The sequence below is a fragment of the Microtus pennsylvanicus genome, chromosome 4, assembly GCF_037038515.1.
Source record: "Microtus pennsylvanicus isolate mMicPen1 chromosome 4, mMicPen1.hap1, whole genome shotgun sequence".
NCBI lineage: Eukaryota > Metazoa > Chordata > Mammalia > Rodentia > Cricetidae > Microtus > Microtus pennsylvanicus.
Genome location: NC_134582.1, coordinates 116,387,268 through 116,404,504, shown reverse-complemented (window position 1 = coordinate 116,404,504; position 17,237 = coordinate 116,387,268). Strand labels below are relative to the sequence as shown.

The 17,237-nt window shown below is 40.8% G+C and overlaps 1 protein-coding gene across 20 annotated transcripts in view; it reads right to left on the bottom strand.

Annotated features, from left to right (window-relative positions):
- The window catches only part of Zmynd11 (zinc finger MYND-type containing 11), an 89,741-nt gene that overhangs the window by 34,096 nt on the left and 38,408 nt on the right, over positions 1-17,237 (bottom strand). For all 20 annotated transcript variants that reach the window (XM_075970232.1, XM_075970241.1, XM_075970237.1 and 17 more), the window contains exon 3: positions 1,453-1,612. In XM_075970232.1, the coding sequence (XP_075826347.1) occupies positions 1,453-1,612 (160 nt within the window). The remainder of the gene's footprint in view (positions 1-1,452; positions 1,613-17,237) is intronic.

Here is a 17,237-nt window from a genome sequence, read left to right as displayed (position 1 = left end):
ATATAAAACCTAATACATAATAAGCTAACTAACTGCTTGATGAATTAAAGAGATTTCAGTCTGAGGAAGAACAAACTATATTTAAAAACTCACAATTCTTAAAGGAGCAAGCAAACTCTCGACTCTAAGAATTATGTACACATGACCCACAAGTCCTTAGTTACCATTACACTCCCACCTCACAATTCTCTGCAAGTCTTCTGAATCTCCAAGTGTCCAAGTGCTTGGGGCAGGCTATCCCATCTTGTCTGGACTGTCCTGAGTCACATTGGGCTCTCAGTTCCTACCTGTACTCTATCCTGGCTCACTCCTATCTTGGCTACTGCAACAACCAAGTTCCATCTGCTGCAGGGACTTGAGAGGAAACTGCTCTGCTGGCAGCAGTCACAGCTCTTCAGAAATATTTCCAGGGTACAAACTAAATTACACTGATACAAGTAATGATTTTCCCCATGTTTTTGAGGCTCTGACATATAAAAAAAAAAAAGACTGACAAAGCAGTTAGAGCTGAACAAGTCCCTACATTTAGGAATATCGAGACACTTGGCGGTGGTGCCATGACTTGTCTCTTATGTCACCAGAAAAAAATGAAACAAAGCAAAAGCTTTCAGGAAATTTTCCCACAATGAACCAATTTTTAAGATTTTATGAGATTTTCAAAATTTTAGATTTTAGAAAATTAAATTACTAAATCCCCCAAAACATACATTTGAAACCTATTATCTTAAAAGATGTTTATTAAAATAAGGAAGGCATTTCCAATTAGTTAGTTAAAATATCAAAAAAAAATATATGATGGTGAGACAGAAATGCTGCAAATAAAATCAATCTTTATGCAAGAAGAAAATCCTTCTCTATGTGCCTCTCTGCATCAAACCGTGTCCTGAAAGGATACAGTTGTGTAAAGCATCTCTCCTAAGGGAAGTCAGAGCAGGCGCTAAACAGAGGTACAGGAAGAGTAACTTCCCATTCCTCCTGATTGACTTATGCTCAGGGCCCACCCGCAGCCTGCCAGTAGTCACGTGACCAGCATCTGGGATCTTTGTATGTGCATGAAAACTCTCCTGTAAGCCTGGCTCAGGAGCTGATGCCATTCAAGTGAGCTTTCCTAAATAGGCAATGTGTCCCTTTCCATCTGTCTGGGCAGGATAAACACTGTCCTGCACTGAAACATTTTTTAAATTAATATTAGCTGAAGAAAGCACCAGAAGTGCCATGACTTATATGCACATTTAGTTTTATTTTTTAGATGCAAGATAACAGAATGGCAAGATTTTTATAAAAGTTAGTTTTTTCCTAAGGAATCACAAGGAAGCTATCAATATAAAGCCTTATGTTAATAAAATGTTAAAACCTGTTATATTTCTGACAATGAATTTCTGTATGTTATATTAATATTCAAAAAAAACCAAAAGTCCAAATTTCTGAATTTATCAAGTAAAATAGACTTACAATCTCATCTCCTGGTAACCAATAGCCTTCTTGCTCAATACCAGCCTTTGAGCCTTTGCAGCCCACTGTTAGAGTTTCGACAATAAGACCATCCTTCACAGCTAAGCTCAGCTGACGGGTGGTCTCTTTGGGATGCATACCGTGGACTCGGGACATATACCTGAACACAGAGGAAACACAAAGTTAGAAATTTCTCAGTAATGCCAACTAGAAAGGAGTAAAAACAAGAAAAGGGAGGGCCATTTGGTCCTCTATTATCATGACTTATGGAAGGAACAAAGGAAGAGAAGTTGAGAAGAATGAGGAGAAGGAGGGGAGGGGGAGGGACGGAAGAAGGGAAAGAAGGGGGAGGAAACAAGTGTTTAAGCTCTCAATTCTATGATGCTATTTTTTTCATAGAAAATGATAAATTAGGCAAAGGTTTTATTTCCAAGCTCTTCACAGATCACTAGAAACACAAGCCATTAGATCTAAGGCACATCGCCCCGAAATGTCTGTGACAGGATCTTTTTAGACTGCAACATTTCTAACAGTTTGTTTTTAGCCATTAGCAATTTTCTGAATTACGTCACATTTTAAATATTTTTTAAAGACAAAACTTTTTTATATCAAACACAATTATAAAGTAAAGAAACTAAAGGAAAAGATCAATCCAGCATCACCCAAGATGGAGCAGCCTAACAACACACGGGTCCTTTCAGACAGACTCACTCAGGAGCATATGGTGCTAGAAAAACTGTTTGGAAAAACAGTGGTGCAAAATAGTCCCAACTAACAGATACAAATCACTGGGTACACGGGTCAACCTCTTCCTTTCCTCTGCAGACTCTAAACACAGACTCTCATAATCCTCTATCGAGGGTTTCAAAATACTTTTAAAAAGTACTTGGACTCAAAGCTCAGGACATGGTGCTAGTGAGTGTGTGAGATTATGTGAACGGTTGCTAGACAGAGAACATGGACACATGCCATCACCAGAAAGGAAATGTACACACTAGTGCTAACTGATTTACATAGTTATGGTATTTTAAAAATAAAAAAAATTAGTGAAACATTAAAAACTGTCCCTGAAGCATAGACAATAATAGTAATTCCTATGTCAACCAGCTACTTACTCCAATATTTCACTAATTGTTTATGTCCATCTGTACATTATTTATTATTGGTTTTATTTCAAACAAAACGCTACATATTATGATTTTATTCATTAAAAAAAGAAAAAATGGAAAATATCAACATTTTGTTTCCCTATAAACTAGTGGTTTTCAAAGAGCCCTTTGCCAATCTAGATAAGAACAGAGCCTGTAATCCCAGCACTCAGGAGGCATCAGGAGTTTGAGCTCAAAGGCAGGGCGGACTACAAGCCTCCATAGCAAGTTTGAGGCTAGACTAGGGAACAGAGTGAGACTCTGCCTCAAAACAATGGCAAAAAAATCAGACTCTTCCCATGAATATCCCGTCTAAGAAAAGACAATACTATATCTTAATAATTAAGTAAAATAAAATAAGAGGAAATAAAACAGGACATAAATTTTTATCATGATTTTGAAAATGAAAAACAAACAAACAAAATAAGCCAAACAGAAAACCCAGCATTTAAGGACCTTCTTGAGTCAAAAGATGAATTTCTGTCCTTTGTCTGGAGAAAGCCCAGACGGGCGCAGTGAAAGGGGTTATACGGAACCCTGCGTTTATACCATGGGAAGATGGAGACTTTCTGTTTAGGAGACAGCTCACTTTTACAGACTTCCTTTGTCTGTCATATAATTAACTGAAGGACTAAGACAGAAAGGAACATGGAGACTATGATTAGAGAACAGACAGAACATTAACTCCAACAATGGAGGTGCTGTAATTAGCAAATGTGTCAGGAAGAAGAAGTCCAAGCATACTAATTCTACCACATTCTCAATCAAAAGCTTTTAAAAGCTACCTTAGACATTATTTAATTTATAAATAAGTTTCTTAATTATCACACAAAACACCATATATAATGAAACATAGAAACAAAAGAATAAAAATGGAAAGCACATCAAATGTGACAAGATGAAAAACAGCATTGCAGAAAGACTGAAAATGAACAGAGATGGAGGATGGGCGAATAGGATCAAAATACAATATATGAAATTCTTAAAGAATAAAAATACTTTAAAAATTAATTGCTGGGCGATGATGGCGCACACCTTTAATCCCAGCATTTGGGAGGCCGAGGCAGGTGGATCTCCATAAGTTTGAGGCCAGCCTGGTCTACAGAGCGAGTTCCAGGACAGCCAGGACTGTTACACAGAGAAACCCTGTCTCAAAACAACAACAACACCACAAACTAAATGCAGAATATTCATACAGAATAACATTAAATGACAATTAAAAAACAATTTAAAAACAAACATGGCAGGATGGGGTCTCAGTTTACAGGATTTGGAACTCAGAGCACCTGCACTGAAAAAAGACTTAAGAAATTATCAAGACTGAGACAGCTGTAATATAAACCTGTAAGAAGTAATTGGAGTGCTAGCGACATTCACTCACTTCCCTGAGTTCACACATGGAAAATATCTATGGGAAATAAAACATGGATCTAGAGCCATGGATTTAGGTCTGGAACCTAAACTAAATACCAGCAATGGGTACACAGGACTGACCATGAAGTGGTCACAAAGACGGCCTAGGTAGGTTTCCATGACTTTGTTGTCATGCAACTGAAACAGAAGATGAACCTGAAACATCACAAAGATCCAAGAAAGACAAGGCTAAGGCCATTACGTCAGAAAAACCGCCTGATAGTATTAACTTAGAAGTTTTTTCTTGGAAAAAACACAGACTCATCACTGGCTAATTGATCCACAGCAAAGAGCCATGCAAATCAAACCTCGCTAGAGGACACAGACACATACTAGGGAAATCACCATAGTCCCAAACTGCTACCTTTTTCATGTCTTCACAAAATATAAATGCTGTAGTACCCGTGTACCCAGTGATTTGTATCTGTTAGTTGGGACTATTTTGCACCACTGTTTTTCCAAACAGTTTTTCTTAACCTAGCACCATATGCTCCTTAGTGAGTCTGTCTCACATATATATATATGTGATCACAATTTGGCTATTTGGTCAATTAACAATTCCAGTTTCCAAAGATATAAATAAGAGATCGGCAGAAAGCTTCCCTAGAAAAAAAACGTCAACAGGGGACATGGTCAGAAGTTGACTTTGCCTACTTCAGTGGATGACCACATTCTCTTCTAACCCATAATAATAAAGGTAGAGAAGGGTACAAAACATATAATGATTTAAAAAAACTTTACAAAACATCAGTAAGAATAAAAGCTAGTATACCAAAGGAAAGCTCATGTACAATTTTAACAAAAGATATTTACATATACAGTCTAATATTAAAATCTGTTTGTGAATGTTAATACATGTATATAATTAAAATATCAAAAGCAAAAAACATTACTAAATGTTCAGTGAAAATTTAATATTGAGAACTATAAACACAAAATTTATTAATAGACTAAAAGCAAAACAAGTCATTAAAAATGTAATTCAGGGGACTGGTAAGGGCACAATGGTTTAGAGCTCAGCTCAGAGTCCCCACATGATGGCTCACAACCACCTGCAGCTATGTCCAAGGGATCCAAGGCTTTTCTGGCCTGCATGGGCACCTGTGCTCTTGTACACATACCTACATACAGACATAGACACAGATGCACAATTTAAAAATGTAATCCAGGTTGAAAGGTACTTCATGGAGTTCAATGCCTAGCCCCATAAGTATGCAGAAATGAGTAGGTACTTGTGTAATGTGACAGGGCTATTCTAAGATATCTCCTGCAGCTACTCCTTTCCAAGACACTGAACGCCAGTAAGCAATACAGTGGAAAGGGTACAAAAATCCAACAACATATTTGCAAACCACATAATTAGAAATCTAAAAATTCAGCTGACAAACTATTTTTAAATATTTTCATAAATTCTTTTGGGAAACCAATGGAGATATTAAAATAGAAGGATTTATATAACAAAATCAGGTGATCGTTTTTCATTAGTTAATTGGATCAGGTATTAAAGAGAGACTAAGTACTTTGTGCACACCAAGGCCATACTCTAGCACTAATCTAAACCCAAGTCCCAGACAGTGAGAGTTAAAGAGTAGCTGAATGATAGGTACCTGAAGTACTACTCAGGTACATCATCAGGGACCACCAGAAACAGAGAAGACTGAATCAGGACAATTTTGACACCCATGGATACCAAAGATGGCATCAGGGAATGCAGGCTATGCAATGGAGCACTCAGATCACTGGCAGAAAGGTCAGCTGTCACTGCATGGCCCCGGGACATCTGACTGATGTGGGAGTGACTTCTTTCTAATCTGTTGCTTTCATTGGTTAATTAATAAAGAAACTGCTTGGCCCTCTGATAGGGTAGAATTTAGATAGGCGAAATAAAAAGAACAGAATGCTGGGAGAAAGAAGCTGAGTCAATGAGTCGCCATGATTCTCCCGCCGGACACAGACGCAAGCTAAGATCTTCCCTGGTAAGATACCTCATAATGTTACAGGGATATTAGAAATGGGTTAGATCAATATATAAAAGCTAGCCAATAAGAAGTTATAACTAGGGCTGGAGAGATGGCTCAGAGGTTAAGAGCATTGCCTGCTCTTCCAAAGGTCCTGAGTTCAATTCTCAGCAACCACATGAGATCTGGTGCCCTCTTCTGGCCTTCAGGCATACACACAGAAAGAATATTGTATACATAATAAATAAAAAAATAAATAGATAAATAAATAAATATTTTTAAAAAAAGAAGTTATAACTAATGGGCCGAGCAATGTTTAAAAGAATACAATTTATATGTTGTTATTTCAAATATAAAGCTAACTGGATGGCAAGATATAGCCTGCTGCTGCTCCTTACAACAGAGTGGCGCCCAACGTGGGGCTAAATCCACTTAAAAACCTGAGAAGGCTTAAAAATAAGAAAAAGAGAATTTAACACAGCTTTTTGCTGTTTATGGATGATATGCTGCAAAGAAAAATTATCCTGACTCAGCAGCAAAAAAAAAAAAATGGCTATTTTAAAATATCGGCTTTCTGGGCCCCACATTGGGCGCCAAAATGTAGGCAGCGTAATAACCAGGCTAGCTTAATATGAACCAGCAAATTTTAATGAAGGAATAGCTTACAACACCAGGGATCCAGCGATGAGCAGGATACAAAAAAAGAGAGAGCGGCGGGTCTCATGCCGCCAGATTTATATGTAAACATTAGCCCAAGGCGAACATGTCCGCCATTGGGCGGAGTTTCCCCTACACCTGACTGATGGGATGAGGCTGGGGAACAAGGTCCTGTGTCCAGTTGTGCCCATAAGCAAACCCTAAACAAACCAAGTTTAAATGTCAAAAGCAAACCCACAAGCATTCGAAGGAAAACACGGGAGACTTTCCTATAACTGGTGTGAGAATACCTTCTAAGCATGGCAAAAAAGCTACAAGTGACACTACCGATGGACAGAGTCACACAAAAGAAGTCATTTCTACAGGGGGGACCCACAATAACCTATGTTAAAGTGCACATTCTAAAGCTCTGGCGTGTCCTACATAGTCCTAAGAATCCCAGCACACACATGCTGACCTCCCTTTACAAAATGCTTAGGATAAGAAATAGTTCAGATTTGTAATTTTTTTAGACTGTGAAATATTTGCACATACATGAGAGTCCTTGGGGATGGAACCCAGCTTGAGCAGGAAACTTTCCCTTCACACATATGTGATCTGAAGGTAATGTGTGCACTACTATTTGCAGTTAGTGTGCCTGTGTTCAACAAAGGCAGCTCAGGGGTAGCATGGAATTCTCCAGTTGTGTCATCATGCTGGAAATCAGGCAGTATGGCACTGACATTAGAAGTGGGCTTGACTTTACACACTGTGTAAGCTTTGGCTAGTGTGTATGGTCAACACTGAGCAATGGCTCTCCTAGTCAGCTCTGTCTTCACTAAATCCATCTGCCTGGGCTGTTTTGGGTAGGAGTATGTAGAATATACATCGTAGGTAGCAATAATGCCTTATTTTTGTAGGTTTTTGTTTGTTTGTTTGTGTTTTATTTTTGTTTTTGAGACAGGGTTTCTACAGTCCTGGCTATCCTGGAACTCATTCTGTAGACCAGGCTGGCCTCAAATTCACAGAAATCTGCCTGCCTCTGCCTCCCAAGTGTTAGAATTAAAAGCATGTGCCACCACTGCCTTGTGACATTTTTGTTTTTTCAGGGAATTGTTAAACTAGCCATTACTCCACAAGATACTTGAAGATGGCTACTGGCAAAGTGGCTGTCTCATGTCAGAGTACATTTCCCGAAGGATTTCCCTTTTCTCATCCCAGGTTGTTAAGAAGAACATTGTTGCATCTTATTATTCCTTGACACACTTTGGTAAAAAACTAACTCAAGGACTGATTCCCATGTCTCTCAAAAAGTAAAGGAAATGACGAGAACTGGGCCAGAACAGCACCGTTCCTATGCAGAGGAGTGATGTCACAGCCCGAGTACTGTCAGCTTGAGATGTTCACCTGGAGTTAACCTGCCTTCAGAAGCTGGGAGGCCAGGTGCTGTCACACTGGAGCTGACTCGTAAAGCACTTGGGCCTTTAGAGTTCCTTCGAGGGACAGTACCAGAGACCTTCTCATCTTCTACTGCAGTGTGACTCAGTATAAAGGTCGCCAGTGCAGAAATGTCTAACTACTTAGAATTTCTTTGGATACTTTCAGTGCCTTTCCTCCTCTTCCCACTGTCTGCAGCCTCAGGATCCTGCTTTGCGACTTTTGTGATGCACTCAGACATGCTGCAAAATTCTTAAGAGTTTTCATCTCCCCTGAGCCAGTTCTGCATGTCGAAGACCCTCCACCCCCACAGGAAAGAGAAATACACAGTTAATTCTAACAGAAAGCACGCATCACTTTTAGAAACGTGATTGTATAAACCATTTCTGAGACTTATCATTTCCCTTTGAAGCCAGCAATGACTCGATCTCAGACTGCACCACACCAAGATGAAGTTCTGAGAGCTGAGCTGAGAGCAGTGGCTTCTCCCAGGGGAAACGGCTGCTGAGAAAGTACAGCCAGGCTTTGTACCCAACACAGCTGTAACTCATGGCTCCTTGCTCTCGCACCACACTGGTTATAGGTTCTAAGGCCTGAGAACACCACCATTCTGGTGGCCATGCAACACTTATTCCAAGTGTATGCTGGAGAATCTGGACCCAGACCTCAGCTCAGTGCCTCCCCATGCCCAGCCGGCACAGGTGTCAGTTCTCAAGGAGGCCTGGAATCTACTCTCCTGAGTTGTCCCCTGACCTTCACCTGGCCTTCACATGGCATGTGGACGCACAATGCTTTCATGCACATACACAAAAGAAGTATAATTTTTCATTTTTAAGTTAAAATACAATCTTTTAAAATCACATATAGTTTGACAATTTTAATTTTAATCTCATTTATAAAAAGAAGTCACAGAAAATTCATATACCTTATCCAGGCTACTGGTGAAAGAAAGAAGCAAAATATTTAGGCCTTCCATTTAAATTATCTATAAATTCCTCTTGATCTCATTTACTACAGTTCCATTTGCAATTCTTAGTGGAGTGCACTTTCTGCAAGAGGCAGGAATGTTCAAAAGTAAAGCGTTAAAAAATCATAATTCCCATGCAACTGAGACATTGTCTTCAGTCTGCAATTTGGCCCAGAAAAGTCTTCAGTGGAGAGAGAACGAATTATAAATGATGAGTAATACTAAATGATCTGGATCCTTATATCAGAGTGCAGTGGGTACACTGTTCCTGAACATGCCTGGCTGGAACAGACAGACAAGACAGCAAGGGACAGGAGGGACAGAGACACGAACTTGCCTACTCTGACTGCCCTGCTTCATCACTTAGCTCCCAAACACACTCTTACTTCCCATTTACTTCTTTTTAAAGTTCTGTTTTAACTGTGTATACATGCGTGCATGTGAGCGTGGACACACACACAGAGAGAGAGAGAGAGAGAGAGAGAGAGAGAGAGAGAGAGAGAGAGAGAGAGAGAGAGAGAGAGAGAGAGAGAGAATGAATTCAAGCCAGAGTCTGGTACATGCTAGACATGCATTCTAGCCCTGGACTATACCAAAGCCTGTCTCCTCTTCACACATTCCTTACGAGCATGCTCAATGTTCCTGGTTTTGAATGCTTCTGGAATGAAATCACAGTACACATGTTCTCTGTAATCTGCTTCCTTTCCTCAGAATACTCTGTTACACTGGATGGATTAACCAGACTGCTCAGTAGAACAACCTGCTGCATGAACACGTGACTTCTCTGCACAGCTCTGCTGTTACTCCTAGATTTGGTTGGTATTCCAGTTGCTCTAGTCTAGTTTTCTTTTCTATGTTGTGTTAGTTTTATTTTTTAACTAGTACTGCTTTAACTTTATTGACATTTATCAAGACTATGGTCACAATTCATTTTTGTATATCCTAACTTTTACTTGCATTTCCCCTATCCTGTGTCCCTTCCCCGCTCCCATTCCCAAGGTAAATCATGAAGGAGTTCTCAACTGAAAGGTAAGCATCCCTGGGCCAGGTTGTATCTGTTCCTGGGCTTCAGGTAAAGAGTCAGTGGAGCGCAGAACTATTATACTATGTAAGTGACATCTTTTAACATTGTTCTTTCCTTTCAGGAAATACTTCTGTCTTCACTATTATATGCTAAATGTAGATATCTTCCAACCTACCAGTAAAGATTGGTAGAGTGAACTACCAATATCTTTAGCAAATTGATCTCAAACCACACTAACCATAAAAAGTTAACCATAAAAAAGAACATACAATTTAAACATTCTTTATCAGAAATGCTGGTAGCTACAAGTGGATTTAGGTCTGGGGCATCTCTGCATAAAGTTTACCAGCTGAGCATCAGATGCTTCAAGTCTGAAATGCAAACCTGTTGAGTACCGCTTTGAGGCTTGAGACCAAAGATCATCTTCAATTTGCATCTTCATACTAAAGCTACTCCAGTAAGTTCAACCTAGAACAAGCCAAGAGATTGCCAACATGGAAAGCAAGGCACCAGTTGTTTTGTCATGGTGAGGAGGACTGAGAATGCTGTCTGGCCATGAAAATCCCCTGGTCTCTTACTAAGATACTGGGTGCAAGGGTGCTGATTTTCAGAAGGAAAGAAATTACTTTCTCGATAAAACAAAACTAGGTAACAGCAGGGCAGGTAGGAGAATGTGTATGGTTCATTAAAGATCTAGGGTTTTGAGTTGCTACAGACAGATCACGGAGTAAAAAGTCTATACACCGTCAGTTTTAGCAAATGTCACTGAAGACCGTTGAGTGTACTGTGCATTAGTCATTAGCTCTGGGCACAGGATTAGGCCAAGACAAGAGCCCTTATAAAGATGGTACAGCAGTAGACAAGGCTGACTGCTAATAAACAATTCCACAATATGGGTGGCCACAGGTCGTGGGGTTTTGCAGTTCTTTTTAGGAGAGTTTTTTACAGTTGTGTCTAGATGCTAAAGAAGAGAGACTTACTATACAGCAAAATAACACCAGATAGATCCTACATGGCCACAGAAAACACAGGGACTAAAGACAGAGCTTAAGACATACAGCTGTTAGGGTACAAAACAAAGTGCAGAGAATATTCTTGTAGATAGCTTAAGAAAAAGAATAGTGGGCTGGAAAAACGACTTAATGGTTAGGAGCATGTAATAATCTTCCAGAGAACCTGGTGCAAATCCCATTAGTCACACTAGGTGGCTAACAACTCTAGTTTCAAGGGATCTGATGTCCTCTGCAGACATCTGCACTTCTGCACAAATCCATCCATATACTCATGATTAAAAATAAACATGTCTTAAAACAGAAAAATGAAGTTATTTATTTACTTACTAACTTGGCTTTTTGTTGTTGCTTTTGTTTTGTTTGTTTGTGGCCTAGGCTGACCTCAAATTCAAGGCAATCCTTCTGTCTCAGTCTCTTGAGTATGGCGTTTACAGCCTTGAGTCATCATTCTTAGTGAAAAAAAGAAATTCTTAAATAAAAATTCAAAAGCACAAAATGTCAGGGTAAAGATTGGATCCAATTACACTAATAAAAATCTAAATGGGGCAACTTGGTACAGTGGTATACTGTAATTCTAGCACTTGGTACATGGACACACCTGTAGTTCTAGCACTTGGTACATGGACACACCTGTAGTTCTAGCACTTGGTACATGGACACACCTGTAGTTCTAGCACTTGGTACAGTGGACACACCTGTAGTTCTAGCACTTGGTACATGGACACACCTGTAGTTCTAGCACTTGGTACATGGACACACCTGTAGTTCTAGCACTTGGTACAGTGGACACACCTATAGTTCTAGCACTTGGTACATGGACACACCTGTAGTTCTAGCACTTGGTACATGGACACACCTGTAGTTCTAGCACTTGGTACATGGACACACCTATAGTTCTAGCACTTGGTACATGGACACACCTGTAGTTCTAGCACTTGGTACAGTGGACACACCTGTAGTTCTAGCACTTGGTACATGGACACACCTGTAGTTCTAGCACTTGGTACATGGACACACCTATAGTTCTAACACTTGGTACATGGACACACCTGTAGTTCTAGCACTTGGTACATGGACACACCTGTAGTTCTAGCACTTGGTACAGTGGACACACCTGTAGTTCTAGCACTTGGTACATGGACACACCTGTAGCTCTAGCACTTGGTACATGGACACACCTGTAGTTCTAGCACTTGGTACATGGACACACCTGTAGTTCTAGCACTTGGTACAGTGGACACACCTGTAGTTCTAGCACTTGGTACATGGACACACCTGTAGTTCTAGCACTTGGTACATGGACACACCTATAGTTCTAGCACTTGGTACATGGACACACCTGTAGTTCTAGCACTTGGTACAGTGGACACACCTGTAGTTCTAGCACTTGGTACATGGACACACCTGTAGTTCTAGCACTTGGTACATGGACACACCTATAGTTCTAACACTTGGTACATGGACACACCTGTAGTTCTAGCACTTGGTACAGTGGACACACCTGTAGTTCTAGCACTTGGTACAGTGGACACACCTGTAGTTCTAGCACTTGGTACAGTGGTATACTGTAATTCTAGCACTTGGTACATGGACACACCTGTAGTTCTAGCACTTGGTACATGGACACACCTGTAGTTCTAGCACTTGGTACATGGACACACCTGTAGTTCTAGCACTTGGTACATGGACACACCTGTAGTTCTAGCACTTGGTACATGGACACACCTGTAGTTCTAGCACTTGGTACATGGACACACCTGTAGTTCTAGCACTTGGTACATGGACACACCTGTAGTTCTAGCACTTGGTACATGGACACACCTGTAGTTCTAGCACTTGGTACATGGACACACCTGTAGTTCTAGCACTTGGTACATGGACACACCTGTAGTTCTAGCACTTGGTACATGGACACACCTGTAGTTCTAGCACTTGGTACATGGACACACCTGTAGTTCTAGCACTTGGTACATGGACACACCTGTAGTTCTAGCACTTGGTACAGTGGACACACCTGTAGTTCTAGCACTTGGTACATGGACACACCTGTAGTTCTAGCACTTGGTACATGGACACACCTGTAGTTCTAGCACTTGGTACATGGACACACCTGTAGTTCTAGCACTTGGTACATGGACACACCTGTAGTTCTAGCACTTGGTACATGGACACACCTGTAGTTCTAGCACTTGGTACATGGACACACCTGTAGTTCTAGCACTTGGTACATGGACACACCTGTAGTTCTAGCACTTGGTACATGGACACACCTGTAGTTCTAGCACTTGGTACATGGACACACCTGTAGTTCTAGCACTTGGTACATGGACACACCTGTAGTTCTAGCACTTGGAATGTAGAAGCATGTGAGCTCCTGTGAGTTTGAAGCCATGCTGGTAAAAACTTGAACAGATGACAGCACTAAAAGCTAAAAACACGTTCAGAGAACATGTAATTCATGAAGGAAATAATACCTAGAACAAGACCATCAACACGTCAGTGAAGTTAACACCAGCAGGGGAGAGTAAGTAGAGCACACTCAGAATTCTGCGCTGTCTCCAACAGCTGGTGCAGTGTTACACGATGTCCTCCACTCTCCTGACTTCACTCTATTCATCAGCAATAAGTAGGAGGAGCGAGGGGGAGTGACAGCAAACCCAGAGCTGTGAAAATTAAATGCCACCAGATGATGCCTCCGTGCTCTCCATTACTACAGCCCACCTTGAAATTGCTTTCTCAGTTATGCAGCTAAACAGCTATTAGTATTCTAAGTGGACATGCATGTGTATGTGCAGTGCTGGAGTAGATAGAACACAGCCTCGTGCACTCTAGGCAAGAACTCTACCACTGAGCTTCAGCCTCATTATTCTGAAAGTCCCAACTGCTGTAGTTCCCAGTCACAGCAGTAAACACAAATGATGTAATCTATTAATCTATTGGGTTATTGTTTCTTTGTTTATTTTATTCTGTTTTGTTTTGTTTTTGAGAACAAGTTTCTCTGTGTAACTTTGGAGCCTGTCCTAGAACTTGCTCTGTAGACCAGGCTGCCTCTGCCTCCCGAGTGCTGGGATTAAAGGTGTGTGCCACCACCAGCTAGCATGAGCAATCTATTCTCAAAATAACCACAGTCCACAAATATTTTTTAAAGTTTCTAAGAAACTTCAGCAAATGAAAAAAAAAATTTAATCATATTAGTATGAAAATAGCGAGAAGGATTAGGGTTGACTATACCAAAATCATCATCTTCAAAACTGCATGAAGTGGGTCTTTTTTTTTATCTTTTTTAAAAAAAATTTTTATTTTTTAATTTATTTATTAATTAAAGATTTCTGTCTCTTCCCCGCCACCGCCTCCCATTTCCCTCCCCCTCCCCCAATCAAGTCCCCCTCCCTCGTCAGCCCAAAGAGCAATCAGGGTTCCCTGCCCTGTGGGAAGTTCAAGGACCACCCACCTCCATCCAGGTCTAGTAAGGTGAGCATCCAAACTGCCTAGGCTTCAGTTAGATCCATCATGTCTTTTATGTGCAGCCTCTTCCCACTTGGTGTTTCGCCCAAGACTGTTCTCAGGCATGTGACAACTTTGTTCATGAACGGGTGGAAAATACAAATACAGAACCTATGATGTTCTCATAGGGAAGAGGCTGCACATAAAAGACATGATGGATCTAACTGAGAAGGGCTTTGGGTTTTATATACAATTGGAATCAAGAGGATTTTGCGAATACAATCATATATGAAAATCAGAGAGGTGGCTGATAAGATGGGGCTGAGGAGGGAGAACAGAACAGGAAGCCTGAAGTGCCATTGCAGGCAGGGTGAGGCAGCCAGGCCTACAGACAGCCCAGTGTTTTCAGATGGCAGTGGAAGTGAGGCAGCAGGAGGTCGGGGGTGGGAGAGCCATGCGGAGGTGGCGGTGGAGTCACTGAGTAAGATGCTACCCATGTGAACTCTACATGAGAAAGGGTGGCAAGAATAAGGCACATTGATAGTGTCACCTCAGAAAAGGTGGCACTAACCCAATGACAGCAAGAGGCAGAGACAGGGTAGAATGATGACAACACAGGCAGGAAGATACAAAGCAACTCCAGAATAGCACATAAAAAAAGCAGATGCTCAAGACACAGGGAATCATTTAATCCAGCTTGGAAGGCAGAAATGCATGTGCTCTACCTTAACTCTGTCTGTATTTTAAAATTCCCACTATTCTTCTCCAGCTACTGGTTAAACACCTCAGTGCAGACATCAAACACCTCTAACGTGGCCCTTCCTGCCACTTCCTTTCAAATCCTACAGATGCTTCCCATGATCCAGACAATCTATGCTTTCTCTGCTTCTTTTCAAGGCCTTCCAAACTCTCTCTACAACTCTCTTTCAAACAAAGTCTGCAGGGTTGTAAATCACTGCCCTCTAGCCTATGCAAGCAAGCTATCCTCTGTACCACACCTTCTCTAGCCTGGATACTACTGTTTTATTCCTCAGTGGTTAACTATGCTCTTGTTTGCCTTGTCTTTTATTCTTAGAAGTGCAAAGAAATGTCAAATTTATGCAAACACACAAGCTTCTAAGGCATGATGAGTGGCCCTAAAATCTGCCCTCTGGAAGAAGCAACTGTGGACCCCCGCACCTAGAATCACTCCTATAATCTGCCCAAATGAGAAGTCAGGTCATAGTTATAACAGTGACAAAGTGTGTCCACAAATCTCTCAGAACATAAAAGGAGTCAGTGGGAACTGAGATGAGAATGTGGAAGTGGCATCGTCAGGACTCCTGAGAACCCATGAGCAGAACAGTGAGGGTAGATGTCAGCTTCTGAAGCTAACATATTTCTAAAGAGTTTAGAATTAAATATTTAGGCAACGCTCATTCTCTTCCTCTCTGAAAATCCTGAGGGAATAAAATCTCACAGAGACACACGGCTAAATTTCACATCATTCCTAGAAAGTGGGTGTCACAGAATCTTAGTAAATAAGCAATGTGCATCTACTTGTACCTTCACAGGAAGCCTAGGCACAAGGAGGACTTACAGTTCAGGTCTAGGTATGTCTGTAGTGACAAGAAATCCAGAAGGACTCAGAAATGTCAATGCCAAACATGTTACAAGAGGTCAGAGGCCTCACTTTCTACCTGGGATTTGACCCTAAAGTAAGCAATACATATAATTAATTCTGAATTCAGTAGAACAAGCTCCATCAAGACAACCCTAGAAATGCAGAGCCAAGTGCACAAGGCAAGGAAGAAGCTTGACCAGTGACTACTTCAACTGCCTCTCTAGAAGACAGTAGAAAGTAAGTGCTCCTATGTTAAGCATCCTGCCTAGCCAGAAATGCCAGTAAAGACAAGTATAATCTCCACTGACCTCATCAGCACGTGTTTAAACCATCTTCTAATAACCCTCTAATACCGTGTTAAAACTATCCAAACAAGATGTGAGTACCCTATCTGGGTTAAGGAGAAAAAGGAGGTGACCTGTTATTCCTGCAGTTTATAATGCCCAGAACACTTAAAAATCCAGGAACAATGAGTCAGGAACTGCCACAGCTCAGAGATTCAAAGTCTAAGTTTCACTTCTGTGACTACTTCTGTTCACAAGATTCTTTGTCCTTTGTGTCTTGATTTAACTCTAATGCACATCATATTAAACACATAAATATTTTCAAAATATTTGTTGAACATAAATATCTGAGGCCAAATGTGCCCAAGATTTGTCATAAACCTATCTACCCAAACTGCACAGAAGAGGTAAGTGCACACAAACCTACTGTTCCATACACTTACGGATACCGTAGGAGAAGAGAGCTGCTTTTCCAGTCATCTCCACAGATAATCTAAACTCTTTAGTCTTATTTATGATAAAATAATGATTCAAATGAATTTTGATAATTAAACATTAGTTCCTTCAAATATAAAAATGGTTTTGTTGACAGGTCATAGTTTACTTGTGGCTGCACCTTGAGGGCATCTTTTTCTATCTCTTAGGAAGACACTGTCCTTCTTCTAAGCACGTGAGAACAACCTTCCTAGAGTTCCACCCGCATTTGGCACTACCAGCTATGAAGGACTGCCCAACAGGATGTACATGCGAAGGACTGGAGGGATGGCTCAGTGGTTAATAGCTCTTGTGGACTACATGAATCAAGTCTCAGCATCCATAGGCCAGTTTAACTCTAGGGGATCTGGGCCCTCTTCTGGC